The sequence below is a fragment of the Pipistrellus hanaki genome (genome assembly GCF_964339955.1).
Source record: "Pipistrellus hanaki genome assembly, chromosome: 3".
NCBI classification, from domain to species: domain Eukaryota; kingdom Metazoa; phylum Chordata; class Mammalia; order Chiroptera; family Vespertilionidae; genus Pipistrellus; species Pipistrellus hanaki.
In genome coordinates this window covers 15,369,815-15,389,049 of record NC_140505.1, presented here as the reverse complement: position 1 = coordinate 15,389,049, position 19,235 = coordinate 15,369,815, and the positions used below count along the sequence as shown (strand labels likewise).

The 19,235-nt window shown below is 36.5% G+C and overlaps 1 protein-coding gene across 5 annotated transcripts in view; it reads right to left on the bottom strand.

Moving 5' to 3' along the window:
• WRN (WRN RecQ like helicase) overlaps positions 1 to 19,235 on the bottom strand; it is a gene marked incomplete at its 5' end in the record, with an annotated part of 118,594 nt that overhangs the window by 52,780 nt on the left and 46,579 nt on the right. For all 5 annotated transcript variants that reach the window (XM_084877027.1, XM_084877028.1, XM_084877029.1 and 2 more), the window contains 7 exons: positions 509 to 696; positions 8,647 to 8,753; positions 12,863 to 12,945; positions 14,185 to 14,253; positions 14,811 to 14,919; positions 16,011 to 16,078; positions 17,586 to 17,661. In XM_084877027.1, the coding sequence (XP_084733153.1) occupies positions 509 to 696; positions 8,647 to 8,753; positions 12,863 to 12,945; positions 14,185 to 14,253; positions 14,811 to 14,919; positions 16,011 to 16,078; positions 17,586 to 17,661 (700 nt within the window). The remainder of the gene's footprint in view (positions 1 to 508; positions 697 to 8,646; positions 8,754 to 12,862; positions 12,946 to 14,184; positions 14,254 to 14,810; positions 14,920 to 16,010; positions 16,079 to 17,585; positions 17,662 to 19,235) is intronic.

Sequence of the window (19,235 nt, the reverse complement as noted above, 5' to 3'; positions counted from 1 at the left end):
CTTCCTCTCTCTCTCAAATCAATAAAGACATATAAAAAATTTATTTAAAAAAGTACATGTCCTGTTCAAGCAACAGCTTGAAGTATAAAAATATTAAAAGAATTCACTTCTTACTTCAAAAATTGACTTTATCGCCAAAACCAGTTTTGCTCAATGGATAGAGCGTCTGTCTGCCTGCAGACTCAAGGATCCCGGGTTCGATTCCGGTCAAGGGCACATCCCCAGTAGGGGGTGTGCAGGAGGCAGCTGATTGATGTTACTCTTTCATCGATGTTTCTAACTTTCTATCCCTCTCCCTTCCTCTCTGTAAAAAAATCAATAAAATATATATTTTTGAAAAAACTGACTTTATCTCAGTCACTATCTTGATCCTATAATGCCACACTTGATTTGAACCAAAGCTAAGTAGAATTTGAAATGGGTTAAATGCATATTAGAAAGAAATAGTAAAAAAATAAAATAATTTTTTTTTAAAGTTACCAAAATTTATCAACCATGAAATCCTCACCTTGTTTTTTTGACAAGAAATTGCTTCAGATCATGAAGGATGTTTCCAGTTTTTCGTCCAACTTCTAAAAACAAGTTTGGTCTATCAAAACCAGTACAAGTAATCTGAGGATTCTTCAGGTTTAAGCAGCGGACAATGTCTTCCCGGATAGAGGAACTTGCAGTAGCAGTGAGAGCAACTATTGGAACCTGATGAAGTTCATCAATTTTTCAAAAAGGAGAGAGCTCATTAATTCCTAAAAATTGTACTGCCTTTTTACAAAGACACTGTGAAACAATAGCAAAAGAAATAGTGTTTAAAATGCAGCTTTCAAATTAACTTTTTTTGAGAAGGAAAGAAACTTTCTACTTATGCGTTCCTCGGCCTCTAAAATACATTTATTTTTTTTAAATTCATGAATAATTTAAATAATATACTAAATCCATTAGATTTCAAAATGTAGTCTACCTTGCCTTATTAAATTAATTCTTCTTACTAGCTATCTACTTCTTCTTCTTCTTCTTCTTTTTTTTTTTTTTTAACTAGAAGCCCAATGCACAAAGAAGGAATGGTCCTTCGTGCAGGAATGGACCTTCCTTTCCCTGGCTGCCAGCACCACCTTGGCTCTGGCCGGATCCACCTTTCTGCTCTGGCCCAGAGCCACCTTTCCACCTTCCCATGCTGCCCAGAGTCCAGAGCAGCTGAGTGGTGTGTCTCGCCCCGCCCCTGGCCAATAGGCAGTTGTGTATGCAAATTAACCTACCATCTTTGTTGGGTTAATTTGCATACTCACTCCTGATTGGCTGATGGGCATCACAACGGTATGGTCAATTAGCATGTTATTCTTTTATTAAGTAGATCTTTATTATATGTATTTTTAACTGTGCTGCTATAAGCGGGGGTTCTGTTAAGCCTTTTTATTAATCTGTAATTCACAAATTATAAACTCATTCACTGGAAATCTAACTATGCAAAGCAATGAATCTTTTTTTGTCTCTGATATTAAATATATAGGCTTAGAGCTTCTCAACTTTAGTAGCAAAGCTCTCAATGACCTGAATATCCTCCTTCCAATTTCACTAAGTAAATCATGACATACTATAAATAAGAAAAATGCATAAAATGAAACATGTATTATTAATTGGTTCCTTGAGCAACCAAGTCATGTTTTATTTTCAGCTTAGTACCAACTTTTTTACTGGATTATCAGCCAAAGCTGGAGGCACAGCACATACCAGGAAAAATATGAATACATAATCTTTCAGAAATTCTAAAGAAGTTATAACAACATACCTCCCACAAAACTAGATTTAACATTTTGGTCCCTATTCTCATAGGGAGTTATAATAAACTATGCTATTATTTCATACTCAGAAAAAAATGGACTGGGTCTTAAAGTTGTTCCTAAATCACCAACTGTTCTATAACCAAGAATACAACTTTCATGAAATGTCCTTTTTCTTTTTTTCTTTTTTAAGAGAGAGGGAAACATCTTATTTGTTGCTCCACTCTATTTATGCATTCATTGGTCTTTAATAGTTTATTTCTGTATGTGCCCTGACCAGGGATCGAACCCACAACCTTAGCATATCAGGATGATACTCCAACCAACTGGGCTACCTGGTCAGGACTTTTGAAATACTCTTTTGGCCCACTACAGAGACATTAAACAATATCCTCAAAAAATTGCTCTCAGATACACAACTACTTCAAAAATCAGTTTAAGCAATTCTCTTTTATGTACTAATAAGTGAAAATGTATGTGCAATTTATTAAAAAGCACTTATAGAATTTGAAAAACAATTAAAAACTACTTTTATAATCAAAATAGCTCTAATAAAAAATTATCTCAAAGCTCATGTAAAAAATACCAAGTAGGTTTGGGAGTCATTTTTTTAATGGAAAAAGTGTATCAAAACCAATTGACAAGGTGGTAGTATTTTTGCATTCCCTATCCTTAAATTATTTAAAACAGTAACCCCCAAATTAACTTATTGATTTCTGGTTTGCAATCACACAGTTCTCTGAATTTAAAGAATACCAGCCTAACAGTTTGGAGATGAATAGGCCAATTTATAAAGAAGTTAGTTTTTCTAATCAAACATATATAAAATAAAAATATTGATATCAAATATAAAACTAAGAATAAGAAAAGTTTAAATATTAGGCATTCTTGAGACATGCACATCCTCGCCAATACAGCAACAAAGCATTTTCATCAATTGAAGTGTTTTATTGAAACAATTTATAAATGCACTAATAAAATACCTGGGGTTTAACTGCTATACAGATAAAGAAGTTTTCAGGATAAAAACTATAGGAGGGTTTAGTTTGGTTCTAAGTAAATATATGAGTGGATGGGCAAGGTATGTCTGAAAATAAGGAAGAAGTATGAAACATGACACTTCTTGAAGAAGTTAACAGAAAAATCAGGCAAAATAGCAGCACATTAGTGAAAAACTCTGGCTTAGAATCAGTTGCCTGAGTTAAGATCCTGCCTTTGCCACTAACTAGATGTGAGATTTTGAGCTGTTTGTTTCACTCTCTAAACTTTGGTTTCCTCACCTATAAAATGGCTACAAATAATAGCAACAATCTCATAAAGTTATTGTGAAGCCCAAATGAAATAAAGCGTATTATGTGTGCCACACCAGCACAGCCAAGGGTGAACCTGAGGGGGGCGGTGAAGGACTGAGAAAAGACAGACAAGAGAATGAAAGCTGGGTCTTGGTGGGACGCTGTCCTCTCTGATGGAGAGCTAGCGACAGTGCCACGGACTACAAGCCGTGTCTTTATTTTATAGCCAGATGCCGCGAGACAAAGTAAGGGAGTGGTCAAGATGTTTATAACATTCCCATGAGTTTCAATCCTACTCATTTACATGCACCTGATAGAGCTTTGTTTACTTGCAGCCTATATCATCTAGGCACATGGGGCCCCGTATTCAGACCATAGGTTCAAACTTACAACTACAGCTGTTGGCTAGCGTTGTGCTGGGAGGGCTCTGCCCTCCACGCTGGGACTTGCATGTGGCCACGAGAGGGCTGTTTCTTCTCATTAGTCCAAGGCTTGAACCTGTCCAAACACTGTAGCCGCTCTCCATAATTATGCCTGTACATAATGCATGTGCATGGCGCACAGTAAGCACTCAAAAAGTTTCAGCCATTACTGTTATTGCAACAAGTAAAAAGAATTCTATACAAGAGCTTCAGAACCCTGGACACTACTCCCTGATTTGCCACTGACTTTGGCAAGGGCTAACTTCTGTTGGCCTCAGATTTTTCATCAAAATAGGAGACAGAGAGTGCTAGCAACATGATGTTAGACTCTCTTATAACAAAAATTCCCACTTTGCCACTAGAAAATCCCTATTCAAGTGACCTGCTAACAATGAAAAGAAAAAAAATCACAATAAACTCAGTCTTCTATCTCTAAGATTCTAAAGGGTCACAGTTAAGAATGTTGCTTCCCAGAGGATGACTGGTTAGCCAGAGACAGGTAAGATTCCTCAGGGAAGGAACAACCTAAGACAGGCACAGTTGCAGAAGGGCCATCAGGAGAAAACTTGGAAGTCAGCAGAGGTGGGGCACAGACCCTTACCCCCACAACTGTGCAGGGGCCTGAACCTTCAACCCTTCTGAGGGAAATCTCCTGCCCCCATGGCTGCTTCGCTTCCCATGCACAGCTCAAATCAGGACCCAGGTAACAGACAGAGATTGGCCAACAGCAGCTGTCCTCTCACCGCAACAAGACTTGTTTGAGATGTCTTGTAGCCATGATAAGAGGAAGCAGGTTTTCAATATCCAAATCCAGCCCAGTCCAGAAATGCTTAGGGTCTACTCAAGAAGGCAAATAATCCTTTCCACTAATATACACAGGGTAAAATTAGATTGTTGGTAGAGTGTTGAGTTTGACAGTAGAATAGTAGTCAAGTTTTCAGAGTAATTTAAATTGGCTAATTGAAATAAGCGAATATCCTAGAAAAATGGATTGTAATGTAAAAAAGCTGTTCCTAAAGTATTAACAAAAATCTTTATTGGCAGCTTATCTCATAATAAAATTTCACAACATGTAATGAACCTAAAACAATCATATTTTAGTGCAAAAAATTAAAATGTAAAAGCTATCAAAACTACATTATAAAATGTCCAAAAGCCTCAAAATATTTAAATAAAAATAAAAAGGGGGGTGATAGTAGAAGAATATCATGTAAGGAAAAAGATCCTGTAAGTAAATTACATCTAGAAAATTTGTACTTTAAATAACTTTCAGTTGTAATGCTAATAAGAAAATACCCATAAAAAACACATATGGTGTCAAAACAAGCCAGAAGAAAATCATTTGGACAAAAAATGAAAAAGGATCTCAAGTCAAATTTATAGAAAATATTCCTTTATTAACTTTTGGTCGAGAATATGTTTGTATATTTTCAGAAAACAACTCCAGGACCATGTGGATTCCTGCAATAGAGAGGAATTGACAGGACTGCTCCAGCCATGAAGACAGAAGAGAAACAGTCCAGAAAGAGAAGACGCTTGACAATGCCTTGCCACACTAGCAGACAGCAGCTGTGCGTCACTGAAGGATGCCCAGGACCAAACCAGAGACGGTCGGACCTGCATCACCACCATTTGTCCACCATCTAGAACTGAAATATCATCGCTGACATGTACAAATAAGGAACTGTTTGACACTGAAATTGGGACTCAAAAGAACTGTTGGGCCCAGAAAGAAACTCACTACAGACTGATTCATTTGGCTCTGGGCATAACCATTATGGCTGGTCTCATTCTCGGTTCTTACAAGTGTATTTCTTGTAGCACATGATCTCACACATCTAGGGGAAATAATGAGCAACATAAACTGATGAACAAAAACAGATCCAGCGACAGGGAAGCATCGATCAGACTCTCAAACCTCAGAGGGATAGTAGGGGAGGATGGGGGAAAGGGAGAGAAATCAACCAAAGGACTTGAATGCATGCATATAAGCCTAACCAGTGGTCATGGACAACAGGGGGGTGGAGGCATACGTGGGGAGGGGTTTGGAGTGAGAATGGAGGGGATGAGGACAATTATGATATCATAATCAATAAAAAATAAAAATAAATTTTAAAAATATTTTTAAAAATTTTAAAAAAGAATGTTGCTTCTACAAAAAGAAAATAGAATAAAGTAATGCAATATATTAAACTTAAATAAACAACAGTTATTTACTTTCACTTCAGAAATGAATAGAATCTTTCCTCTTAGAAGATTGTTGTGCTTTATGACATTTAAAATTTATAAACGAGGATGAAGCTTAAAAATAATATATAGATCGGTTATGAGAAAGATGACCATACATCCTGGTTTGCTGGGACGCTCCCAGTTTATGCTGTTATCATGACATAATAATAGCTTGCACCTTTTAATTGTCAAAAGCAAATTGGGTTGACAGATAATTATTCTGTCACCTATATGAAGTTCTTAACTCATAAAACTCTTATTCTTCTTCAAGCTGGCAAAAATGTTTCCTTGGTACAAAGTGTTAACTTTTGTTAAAACAAGCAACACAACAGAAATTAATCTTGTGACTATAAATTTAGGAATGACTTAGTCATATGCTTCAATGGTATACAACTATAGATTCAGAGAATATTCCATCTGCTTCTAAATTTGGGTCATGTTGCTAATTCTAACTCCATAACACTAAGGCAGGACAATAAGAAGCTAGGAAAATTCCTAGGCAAGATGAAGGGGGAAACTGAGACAAAATAATTTAACAAAACCAAACAATGTGAACAACTTACAGACAGCAAAACCTTATCTTCCTTGACCAAGGACACTTGAGAACAAATAGATTCTACCTTTCCTCCCTAACCAGAGAACAAATATCTTAAATTACTCTGGTTGGAGAGATAAAGGACAGAGACCCAATTAATGCGAGTTGTACCAGCCAAACCCAAGGACAGATGAAGTCTGGGGAACAAATAACAAAAACCTGATTCAAGCCAGACAGACCCAAGATAAAAGTAAAACAGTAAAGCCTACCAAAAACTAATCCCAAACTCCCCTATATGCTCATTCTGATGCATCAGCATATTAAACACGCACCCAAAAAGCTGATGAATATTCTTCTGAAACTCTCCCTCCCTAAGTTTCTCGACCACAGAAGAGAGATAAAAACCCTCAAGACTACGGATGCCAGTGTGGATTCTCTCTGAAGTATACCCAGGACCTTTCTCAGACGTGAACTTTGTATTGTATTTTCGTTCTCTTAAAATCTAAGGGCCCCCACGAGACTTACAATCAGGGGAGCAGTGGGGTGCTCCTGGGCTTCCACCTGAACCTGTCTCCAAGGCCCTCTCTTCTCTGATTCGCCAGGGAGCTCAAAGTGTCTCACTTCTTTCACTACGACCTTCCCACTGAGCCAACAGCAGCCTCGCCTTGGCTCACTTCTTTCCTATAATATTTCTAAAAAGCCAAAGCAAGGCACTACTCTCTCCTGTTATTTCTTCTACCTTAAGCTCTTCCTTAGTTTCACTGACCCCAGCTTTAATAAATGTGCTCTCAAAATCACTGGGACTCCTTTTGTGAAATCTTTCCTGCACACACTGGAGTTGGTCTGAGGCAGACCCGTTCAGGGTGATCCCCGTCTGTTAACATTCTCCTGCTTCATTCATTCATTCATTCTAATTAGTTACTGAGTGTGTACTATACACTGATGTTTGTGAAAGGATGGGGAAGAAAGTAATGGAAAGAACCACCACGTCTGCTGGATCTCACAAGTTCTCTTATTTGGACTTGATGGGATTTTAAGACTGATGTAGAGCTTTCTGCCTGGCTGCTCTTTCTGAGACTCACTATGTCTGACTCTCTCCAAATTGGAATCTTTATCCTAAACAGTTTAGTGATTTCTGTGCTATTTTTTGAATTTATTGAAATAATAATGGTGTGAAGCATTGCAGGTTTGCTCTAGTTGCCCCAGTGTAATTACATTGGGAAGAAGAATAAAAAGACACTGAGAAGAGTGAGGAAAATGGGAGTCCCACAACCACCAGGTGGCATTTCTCACCACTTAGCTAATAAAAAGGATTCAGGAAAACACTGGGGGAAAAAGATTTCGTAGCCATTGCTTGACAAACACTCTGTGCTATATACTGAAACATTCTAAGAAATGAAAATTTTCCAATGAAATACAAAGTCAGACATAATAAAAGACTTAAATTCAACACTAAAATGTGTTTAAGAGCTGCATAGAATATTTAACTCCTCTAACACAATCCTTCTAGATTCAAAGGACTACAGAAAGCAATCTTCTTAGTTTCCAAAAGCTTATTTTTTAAAACCATTCTAAATTACTGGAAAGCAGTGTTAAGGTACACTGGCTTACTGACTTTCACCATACAAATATCTTCTTTTTCTATACATGTACCATTAACACTTATTGATCTTTCTATATCATTCATACCGTTCCACATAACATTGATTGTTTGGTGCCATTGCTTCTGTTTTTATAGGTATGAATCTAATCTTTACTGGATTATGAGCTATTTTAGGGCAGAAACTAAGTTTTATATTTCTTTTAAATTGTTTGCTTTAGAAATTAGCAGTGTCCCACTGTGTAGCTACTGCCCAGCTCTACTACTCACTATCTGTGGGAGAAAGTTACTTATCTGATTATCAGCTTCCACATCTGATTCATTTATTCATTTACCCAATTATTTATGGAGCACCCAAAATATGCCATATACTGTTCTAGATTTCATAAACCAACCCACCAAAATTCCTCCTCATAAAGAATATTCTAGTGGAGACCCTCAGACAATAAAATATAATAAGCAGTGATAGTGCTATTAAAAATAACAAAGAAATATGAGAAATATTGAATGTTGGAGGAGGGGTTAATTTCAGATTTTTCCTATGGTGGCCTAGGAAGCCTAAATAAGTAATATTTCAGCAAAGACCTGAGAGAAGTTAAGGGATCACATCACGTGAATTACCTGGGTGAAATGTTCAGGGACAGGGAAGAGCAGGAACAAAGCCCTAACAGAGGAGCATGCTTGGCATGATTGCAGAAAATCAAGAAGAGGGTAGCTGGAACTTAGAACCTAGCAAATGAAGAGACAAATACTAGAGGACGATGTGCAAGTCCAATTTTAGTGGGATTCAGCTTACCAATGGGAATGCTGCCTTTAGAGACCCCAACTCCCTGAATGAGTTTCTAAAATCATGACCCCACTCAGAAATACAGTGAGCCTCATCCACAGCAATCAGAGTAATACCTATTAAAAGAAGAAAAAGAAATAAATGGGGGAAATAAAGTTCAAAAAGAAGGAATAACTTCATCTAAGTCAATATTACCTTCTTCACTCAGGATATGTATTACAGAAAGAACAAATAATGAAATCAAACTATTTGGTTCATACAAAAACACAAGCATAAATAGCATCAGCTAACACCAAAAATCATTACTAAGAAGAGCGGGAATACATATTAGTAGAGCGTAAGGAGGAAACGTTTATATATTATTATTCCTCAGAAAAATTGAATACTTACTATTACCTGTCCTCAAGACTATCACTCATAACCATCTGTAATGGTAACACCCCCAAAAAAGAGCTGTTCCATTTTTCTTTGACAATACTTTTAACTTTATCTCTTCGATGAGCCATCAGGAGATAGATCAACACATTTCTAGTGAGAGTCAGTGCATGACTATCCATCACTGATCACATTTCATGCCAGAGAGTTCCTCTGAAATCCCAGTATTGAAACACAGTAGACAATAGTACCTAACATTTATTAGTCACTCTAAAGATTAAATTAGATCACTCTCACATAAAATGCTAAAACGAGGCCTGACATAAAAGAGATCTCAATTTTAAAAAATCATCATTCTTATTTATCATTATTAAATGTTCACTCTGATCCAAACACTTTTCTAGGAATAAATAAGCCAGATTTTAAATTAAATAGGTTAAGACAAAGATGGTGGCTCCTCCTTTATTTTAAAACTTTCCTTAAAATTAAAATTTCCTATTTGTCCCTAGTCTGTGTGGCTCAGTTGGTTGGAGGGATGTTTCTGTACACCAAAAGGTGGCAGGATGGATTCCCAGTCAGAGCACAAACCTGGTTACAGGTCGATCCTGGGTCAGGGTATGTGCGAGGGGCAACAGATTGATGTTCCTCTCCCCCCCCCCCCTTTTCTCTCTCTAAAAATTTTTAAAAAGTTACAGGTCTGACTGACTACCTTTTAACGAAGCTGAACTTTGTCCCTCCGAATGAGTTTAGGCAAGCTTCTACCAATTTTCACTTTGAATGTGCAAGTCCAAGTGTCTGACCAGGTCCTATACATATTTCATTTTGGCATTCCTGTCACTCAGGCCTTCTTTCCAAAGTTAAAGGACAATTTTACAAGTGTGTTTGATTTTAAGACGTCTCATATAAATTATGTTTGCTGCTTCTGTTATAAATCCATACTACTTAAATAATGTAACATTTATCATGAAAAATCTGATTAACTAAATGTCAGACTACTGTACAAATAAAATTCTGAATTTATTCACTTTTGTGAGCATTTTACAATTTCCTGGAAACAGAAGCCAAATAAAAATATTTCCCAAAAAAATGCTCAACCTTTTCTGCAACACTAAGAGGCAACCAAAAAGAGCATTTTCATCTATAATATGGAGAGAATTCTGCCACAGTGCTTGAAGTGTTCATAATTCAATTCATTACAAAAATAAAAATAAAAAATTGGAACTACCTGTAAAAGGATCTAAGTACAGACTTAGGCTAAGTACAGACTTAAGCTAATTACTAACTCCAAACAAAGAAAATGCTAAAATAGACACAAAAAAAAAAACATCTAGGCCACTATGAACACAGACCCTAGCTTTTACTATAAAACCAGCCAATTTGTGTCTCTAAGGTAGTTGGACTTAATCTAAAGTGAATTATTCACAAGAACTTTATACAACTTAATAAGAGACACAGCAAATTTGTTTCCCATTAAGGAAGTTTAACAGCTGATAGGTGTGCTTTTTGGCAATATATTTATTTAATCAAGTGTTAATTTCTGCCCTCACTTTTCGGTTGGAATTTAACACATACTAAAAAGACACAAATTTGTTTTCAGTATACCATGAGAAAAATTGTTAACTGTTAAATACCTGTAGAGTTATATGCAAATAACCATTAAATAAGATTGCGCAATGTTGAAAACTCTGTTGATGTGAAATTATTTTAATACATAATTATAAATTACTAAAGGCCAGGTGCACGAATTTGTGCACCAGTGGGGTACCTAGGCCTGGCCTGCTGAATTGGACAAATATCAGCTCTCTGACATTCCCCAAGGAGTCCCGGATTGTGAGAGAGTGCAGGCCAGACCGAAGGACCCCACCAGTACACAATCAGGGCCGGGGAGGGACACAGAAGGTTGGCCTTGGCCAGCCAGGGAGGGACCACAGGAGGGCTTTAGGGCATATCCAGCTGGTCTCGCTCAGATCCCAGCAGCAAGCTAACCTACTGGTCAGAGTGCCTGGTGGTCAGTGCACGTCATAGTGAGATGAGCGGCCTTTGAGCAATTGAGCATCTTTAGCATATCATTAGCATACAAGAGGCCCATGCACAAAATTTGTACACTCGGGGATTAGGGGTCCCTTAGCCTGGCCTGTGCCCTCTCAGTCCGGGAGCCCGTGGGGGATGTCAGACTGACGGCATCCACAGGGAGCGGGCCTAAGCCGTTAGTTGGACATCCTTAGCACTGCCACGGAGATGAGAGAGGCTCCCGCCACTACAGCTGCACTTGTGAGCCAGGCTTCTGCCTGAACAGCACTTCCCCATGGAAGCGCACTGACCACCAGGGGGCAGCAGCTGCACTGATCATCTGTTCCCTGGTGGCCAGTGCACATCATAGTGAGCGGTTGAGCAGCCTTAGCATATCATTAGCATATATGCTTTGATTGGATGACCAGATACTTAGCATACTAGGCTTTTATTATATAGGACTGTGCTTTGATTAGTTGAATGGATGACTAGACAACTGGGCCGTTAGCATATTAGAATGACTGGACGCTTAGCATATTAGGCTTTTATTATATAGGATTATATAATATTAGAAAACTAACATTGGTTGGTTCAACTGAATGTTTGAAATATGTGCATTTGGAATAGAAGCCTTGATGGCAACTCTTTGATAGCTGAGTATAATCATCAAAAAGGAAATAACAGACAAAAATATTTTTAAGTACAAAAAAATGGTGTCAGCTCTTGACTAATTCTATATTTAAATGTTCTAGGAAAAAAGCTTTAACTTATTATTGAATTTTTTAAATTAATCATACTCACCGGAGGCCACTAATCCAAGGTACTGTGGTTTCCAACCCTGACAACACATCAAAATCACCTCTGAAAACCTATAAATGCCAGGGCCCATGGCTAGGCATTTAATCACAATTTCCACAGTGGAAGGATCCTGTATTTTTCAAAAGTCTGAAAGGTGATTTTCTTGAACAATCAGTATAAGGAACCACTACACTGATTTAATTTAGATTCAAAATATATTTTTAAAAATTTATAATTTCATAGAATCTAAGACTCAACACTCATTCAACAATACATGTAAATGCCTACTATATGCCACATACTGCACTATGGAAATATAAATAAGAATGGGCCCTAACCGGTCTGGCTCAGTAGATAGAGTGTCAGCCTGCGGACTGAAAGGTCCCAGGTTCGATTCCGGTCAAGGGCATGTACCGTGGTTGCGGGCACATCCCCAGTGGGGGGGGGGTGCAGGAGGCAGCTGATCCATGTTTCTCTCTCATTGATATTTCTAACTCTCTATCCCTTCCCCTTCCTCTCTGAAAAAAAATCAATAAAAAATTAATTTAAAAAAAAAGAAAAAAGAATGGTATTTTTTCCTCAAAAAGTTTATAGTGTAAAAGAAGACAATATATAATACATAAACTGGTAATTATAATTCAGGAGCCTACAGTATTTCTATGGCAGAAGGAATTCCAGTCTTCTATGGAATTAGGCAGTAGTGAGACCAAGTTGGAGCCAGAGATTTCCTGGAAGAGGTAATCCCATATACTATATAATAAAGGCATAATATGCAAATCGACAGAACGGCAGAACGACCAGTCACTATGGCGCACATTGACCACCAGGGGGCAGACATCCCCCCAAGAGGTCCCGAACTGCAAGATGCCGCAGGCCAGGCTGAGGGATTCCCTTACCCCCAGTGCACAAATCTTATGCACCTGGCCTCTAGTGTTTAAAATAGACTTTAACAGAAGTGAAATTCAATACCCATCCATAAGTTTAACTTTAAAGGGTAACTCTATTTAATAAATACTTATAAGGATTCTATTGTATCACTTACCAATATCAGCCTCAAGTTGCTGAAGCAGGTGCAAGTTACCTGAACAGAATTCTGGAGTTAAGTATACAATTTTGTATTTGCCTCTATAAAAACAAACAAACAACAATAAAAAATAGGACAAGAAATATTCTATAATAAAGAAAACAATAGCCTAATAGATTACATCTTAAAACCATAATTCCTGATAAGTTTTTAAATAATACATTATGCTACCGTGTTTCCCCGAAAATAAGACATCCTCCAAAAATAAGACTTAGCGCATGGAAAGATAAGACATCCCCTGAAAATAAGACCTAGCGCAACATTGGGAGAAAAAATTAATGTAAGACACTGTCTTATTTTTGGGAAAACAGGGTAGTTACTAAAACTAAATATTGTGTGTAGGGGTGTGTGTGTGTGTGTGTGGGTGTGTGTGTGTATAGTTCTTTGATTTCACTTCAACCCATCACCAAAAAGCTGGCAATGCCTGTCAGGGAGTACTCAGCATTAAGTACTCTCTAAAATTAATAAACATTTGATCGGATAAGGATTTTAAAAAAAATTTTTTAATACGGTTGGCATTTTAAAAACTACTGATTCATGCAACAACATGGAGGAATCCCATGACATTATGCTGAATGAAAGAAGTCTTAGACAAGAGTTCATATTGTCTGACAAAAATATTGTAGAAAAAAAACTAGAACAGTGGTTTGCTTTAGGATGAAGGGTAAAGGATTAATTGGGAAAGAACATAAAGGAACATAAAAGAATATAAATACAGTAATGCTGTATATCTTATTAAGGGTTTGAGTTATATATTTATATTGAGTTATATCTTTATCAATACTCAATAAATACATGTTTGTTGTTTGTATACTAATATACAAATATTTATATTGATATATCTACACTCTGTGTGTCTGACAATTTTATTCTAGTAAAGAATTAGGTCACAATGAGATTAGCGGGGCAAGAGATCTAGAATCCAGTCCCAGCTCAGCCATTAATTCATTGAGTGAATGATTTAGGTCAAATTACTTTGAGCCTCAGTTTCCTCAGCTGTAAAATGAAGCAAAACTAGGTAACTCTCCAAGTTCTCTTCCAAAATCAAAATTTTACAATCCCATCATTACAATGTTAACATTACAGTCGAGAACTAAAAAGAATAGATTTCTCTCAGTTTGAAGGATTTTAAAATTAATAGTTCTGTAAATGCACTATAAAAAAGAAAATATATTTAAAAACCATGAATATTTTGTTCATGTATTAAATAAAAAATTTTTGCATACAAAGTATTCTCACATATCCTAGACACCTGATCAGAAATCATATAAACTACTCACAATTTAACATCCTTGAGAACATTCTGTGACTGTGCAGATCCCAGAAAACAAGCTGAAATGTTGGACATTCTATAAGGAAAAACACATAACGGAGCCACGTATATACACGCTACAAGATCAACTTCATGCTTACGTGAGAAGAAATAAAGAAATACTATTTAAAAAATACATTCCTCTTCTTTGCAATCCTCGCTTTTTGTAATTTACTGATTTGATAAATAAATGCCTTCCAGGGCGATATTAGAAGCCAGGTTGTTAAGGTGATTTTTCAAAAAGATTGCAAACTCGAATTAAAGACGTTGAAAACTTTTTCTTAACTAAAATATAGGGTTCCATGTATACACTTCATACCAAGAGAAAGAGGACAGAATTGTGAGATACACAATTTAAACTGGCATATAGTTGCTTTTAAAAAAAATGTATTGGGGCCACCTGGTAACCTTGAATGACAGAGAACTTAAGAAGGTAAGTTCTTCCACTAACGTGTCATTTATTACTTATTAAAATAAAGAAGCACTTATAGTAATGTGTTCCTGAGAACTAGATTTTAAAAATGCATGCTAGATTAGAGTTTTCATTCTCTGAGAAGAAAAAGGTGATAATGTGGCAAAGTAAACATTACTTACCCAAGCTGGAGCACTTGGTCTTCCATCAAAGAAATGAGAGGAGAGATGACAAGGCCAATCCCGCCTACATAAACAGGTGGATACTGGAAGCACAGGCTCTTTCCATAGCCTGAAAATAAAAATAATACACTCACTGAAATAAAAATAAAGCCTTGGTACTTTGATTTCTTCTTACAATGCACCCGAATGAGATCAAGAATCAATTACTAATGTGCTATCTTCACAAGAGCTAATTCATGCATAAATTTAAGCATCTACTCTCCGTTCACTCTCTTCTCTATTTCGCACCATTTGTAGTTGGCTCCATTCCCCTGGGGCATATGTTCCAGGACCTCCAGGGGATGCCTGAAACCATGGATAGCACTGAACCCAATACCTACAGTCTCTTTTCCTGTCCATCCACACCTATGATAAAGTTAAATTTATAAATTAGACATAGTAAGATATTAACAATAGCTAAGAATATAGTAATTATAACAACCTCCTGAGATAAAGGTTACATGAATGTAGTCTCTCTCAAAGTATCTTACTGTGCTGTCCTCACCTTTTCACTTAAAGGCAGTCCTTTACAGCTTCTCTCTGGCACGTCCACATTACCAGCATCACTACTCTTATGCTTTGGACCATTTTTAAGTAAAATAAAGATTACTGAGACACAAGCACTGCAATACTGTGGCAGCAGATCCAATGATGGAGACAGTTACGAAGTGACTGACGGGGCAGGGAGAACAGTGTGGATACACTGGATAAGGGGATGATTCACGTCCTGGACAGGACAGAGCGGGGCTGTGAGAGATTTCATCCTGCTTCTCAGAATGGTGAGCATTCTACTTAGGAATTATTTATTTCTACAGAGCGTTGGCCTGCGGACTGAAGGGCCCCAGGTTCAATCCCCATCAAGGGCACATACCTTTGTTATAGGCACATCCCCCGTAGGGGATGTGTGGGAGGCAGCTGATCGATGTTTCTAACTCTCTATCCTTCTCCCTTCCTCTCTGAATTATTTATTTCTAGAATTTTTCATGTAATATTTTCAGATATTGGTTGACAGCTGGTAACTGAAACCACAGAAAGTAAAACCGTGGATAAGGGGGAACTACTATTATTTGTATTCTAAAAGTTTAATGAAAGGATATGCATTTAAAAACCTTTACGTTTTATTTTTTAAAGTACTAGGTTATTTGCTTAAGCACAACTTACCAGTTGCCATGACAACAACATTATCTCTTCTTTCTTCCAATACAGAATGAATTACTTTCCACTGAACCCTGGAGAGTGAAAACACAAAAGGCTGTTTTGTTTTACTAACAAGAAGCCCAAGAGACATGTTCAAACACATTTTAATTTTTCCACTTCCTCTAATAGAATTTATTTTACATTCTGGGCTTCAATATAAAAATGTCTGAACCCTAGCATTTTAAATATAGGTTACATGGATGTGTGCATGTGCACTTAAGATCTGCAAATGTATATACACTTAAGGCTTGACCATTTCTTTTTATGTAAATTTCACATTAAGAGAAAAATAAATGAATATTTAACTACAGTTAGTGATTTATATGAAATACTCTGGGGGAAGTGGGATGATATTCACATTTACCTTGAGAAGTATTTTAAAAACTGAATGGATTAAGGAATGAGTAGAAAGATGATCGATGAGTATGTGACAAAGAAAGTATATTAAAATATTGAATATACAGGTATTCATAGTAAAAATATTCTTTCAACTTTATTGTACATCCTCAAAAATTTTTTTAATAAAATATTGAGGAGGAAAATCAATTGGAAAGGTTATCTTTCGGTATGCCGATAACAACCTATTGTTCCTTACCTGAGTGCTAGTTACAGAAGGTGCCTAATTTGTGAACATTCATTGATCTGTACATTTATATGCACTTTTCTGTACATAAGACAGTTAACTTTTTTTAAATTTTAAGATCAACCGAAACAATTTTTTATTTTTCCATGGATTAAATTTTAAATTCCCAGAATAGAAAAATATCCAATCTACAATAGAAATCTACATTTTTATTAGTTTATTCAAATGTACTTGTTCCTCATCTCATATTAATACTTGCAAATGTGCCCCCTTTAATGTAAATATAGTTAAATATATTAAAAATGATAAGACTGTTATTGTTCTTCAAACAGTTGTCTTATGAATTTCTGTAACATCAGCATGGTATGGACAATCAGATGCACAAAATAGGCACATGGATACATACTTAACAAAAAACAAGTCAGCAAAAATTAAGATTCATTTGCTAGTGTATTAAAACTAGTTTCTATCCAGAACTCTCTGTGGTAAGAAAAGCCCATTTTTCCTTGCTTATAAAAATGATGTATACTAGGTAGACATAAATTTTATACAAATATTACTTCAAACTAACTTTGTAGGCACTAATAGGAAATACAGTGTCACATATATAAACTATAGTAAAATTGTACTATTACTGTTAAATGAGTGGATTATTTGCCTTTTTTCTCTTGTGAAGAAAATAATAAATATGCAATTTAATTAACTGAGCTTACAGCCCTGTGTGGTGTGTCTCAGTTGGTGGGATCATATTATGCACTGAAAGCTTTCCGGTTCAATTCCCAGAGAAGGCACATGCCCAGGTTGCACGTGGAGGGCACATGCAGGAGGCATGCAGGAGGAAGCCGATGGATGCTTTGCTCTCACATCGAAGTTTCTCTCTCTCTCCCTTTTTCTCCCTCTAAGAATCAATGACAATAATAATTAAATATTAAAAAAGAAATTGAGATTACACTCACGGCTTAAAACTGGAATGGCCAAAGTAGGTCTTGAGGCAAATAACTTGCTTTTCATTGGGTCCTGGTATTGAATGGTCTTAAAATAAAATAAAATAAAATAAAACAGGTAACTTATGTTAAAATAGACATTCATATAGTGAGAGGGAATAAAGTTTTATTTCATTGGCTTCTTGTAAAGAATATAGTAATAGGTACCAAAGGTTACTATTTTCTGTTTTTTAAATCCAACCAATTTGATCCTCTGGGCACTAGTCATGACTCCAGGTAAACACCTTAACAATTACCTAATTCTAAGGATTAGAACTTTTTGAGGTTCACGCTTTGCCAGCACTGTAGAAAAAAAAAAAAATGATATTTTGGAATTTGCTATCCTTCTAAAAATCAACATTAGACCCAACCATGGCAAGCGATACACCAATCCAAATTTTATAATATAATAGTAATAAGAAATTAGATTACAGTCACAAATGAAATCCACTGATAAAATAAAATCTTCATCTTAGTTACCACTCCACCTAATCTTTGACCAAAATTCTCACTGCATAGCACAAGGGAGATATGCTAACTTTACCGAACTGATTTCCATTTTCTACTCAGGTTGAAGGGTTTAGAGTGGCCAAGAAAGAGCAATACAAAGAATCAATATAACTCATTTCTAAACAAATGAAAAGTCATTATTATACTTCTCAGCTTCAACAATTCGAAATAGAATGCTAAATTGATTTGGAGATAACATATATTTATTTAATTCAAGAAAGCAAGGGGAAAACATTTTTTTAACAACTTCATATGTTTTCCACCTAGAAAATGTACCTTAAATTTTCACATTATAATATAACATTGATAAAATCTAGCTCTAGAGAGTACTTCTTGAGAAGGTCCATAGTTTATCATAAAATATGCAATTACATCACTTAAATAATAGGTTCACTTAGTGATTCTTACTCGAGTTAGTATACGCAGTATAGTAATCAGTCTATTTTGCTATTTCACATCGTGCCACTTGTTTTAAGTAATAAGCGCATGCAAAACAGATACTATGTATCTATCCCATCTATCTATATTAAACCCTAATATGCAAATCGAACGGACAGCGGAACAACCGGCAGAACGACCAGTCACTATGACACACTGACTAGCAGGGAGCAGGCGCTCAGGGAGCTGCCCCCAGCTCACAAGCCCCAACGGGCAGCTGCAGCAGCAAGGGCGGGGCCAGCGAGCAGGCAGTGACAGGCCAAGGTGGGTGTGAGTGGGGACCCAGATTACCCTGCCGGTTGCCCCACAAATCAGCCCTGATCACTGGCCAGACCTAGGAACTGTACCCATACAAGAGTTTCATGCACAGGGCCTCTAGTTTATAATAATATTTAATATCAGTCATTAATTCTTTACAAATAATTATTTATAATTTTGACAAACAAAATATAAAACTCAGGATGAAAAGTTTCACATCACCACAGCCACCAAATGACACTTCTATTACTTTACTTTTATAAATAGTAAGACTGTGCTTTATGAAGACCAAAGCACTAAGGGATTTAATGACAAGTTTATAGGAATAAATCAACTACATGCCACAAAACCCTTGACCTCCAAAACATTTATGAACTGGACCCTAAATTAAAGTCACTGGTAAGTATCAGAAGTGAG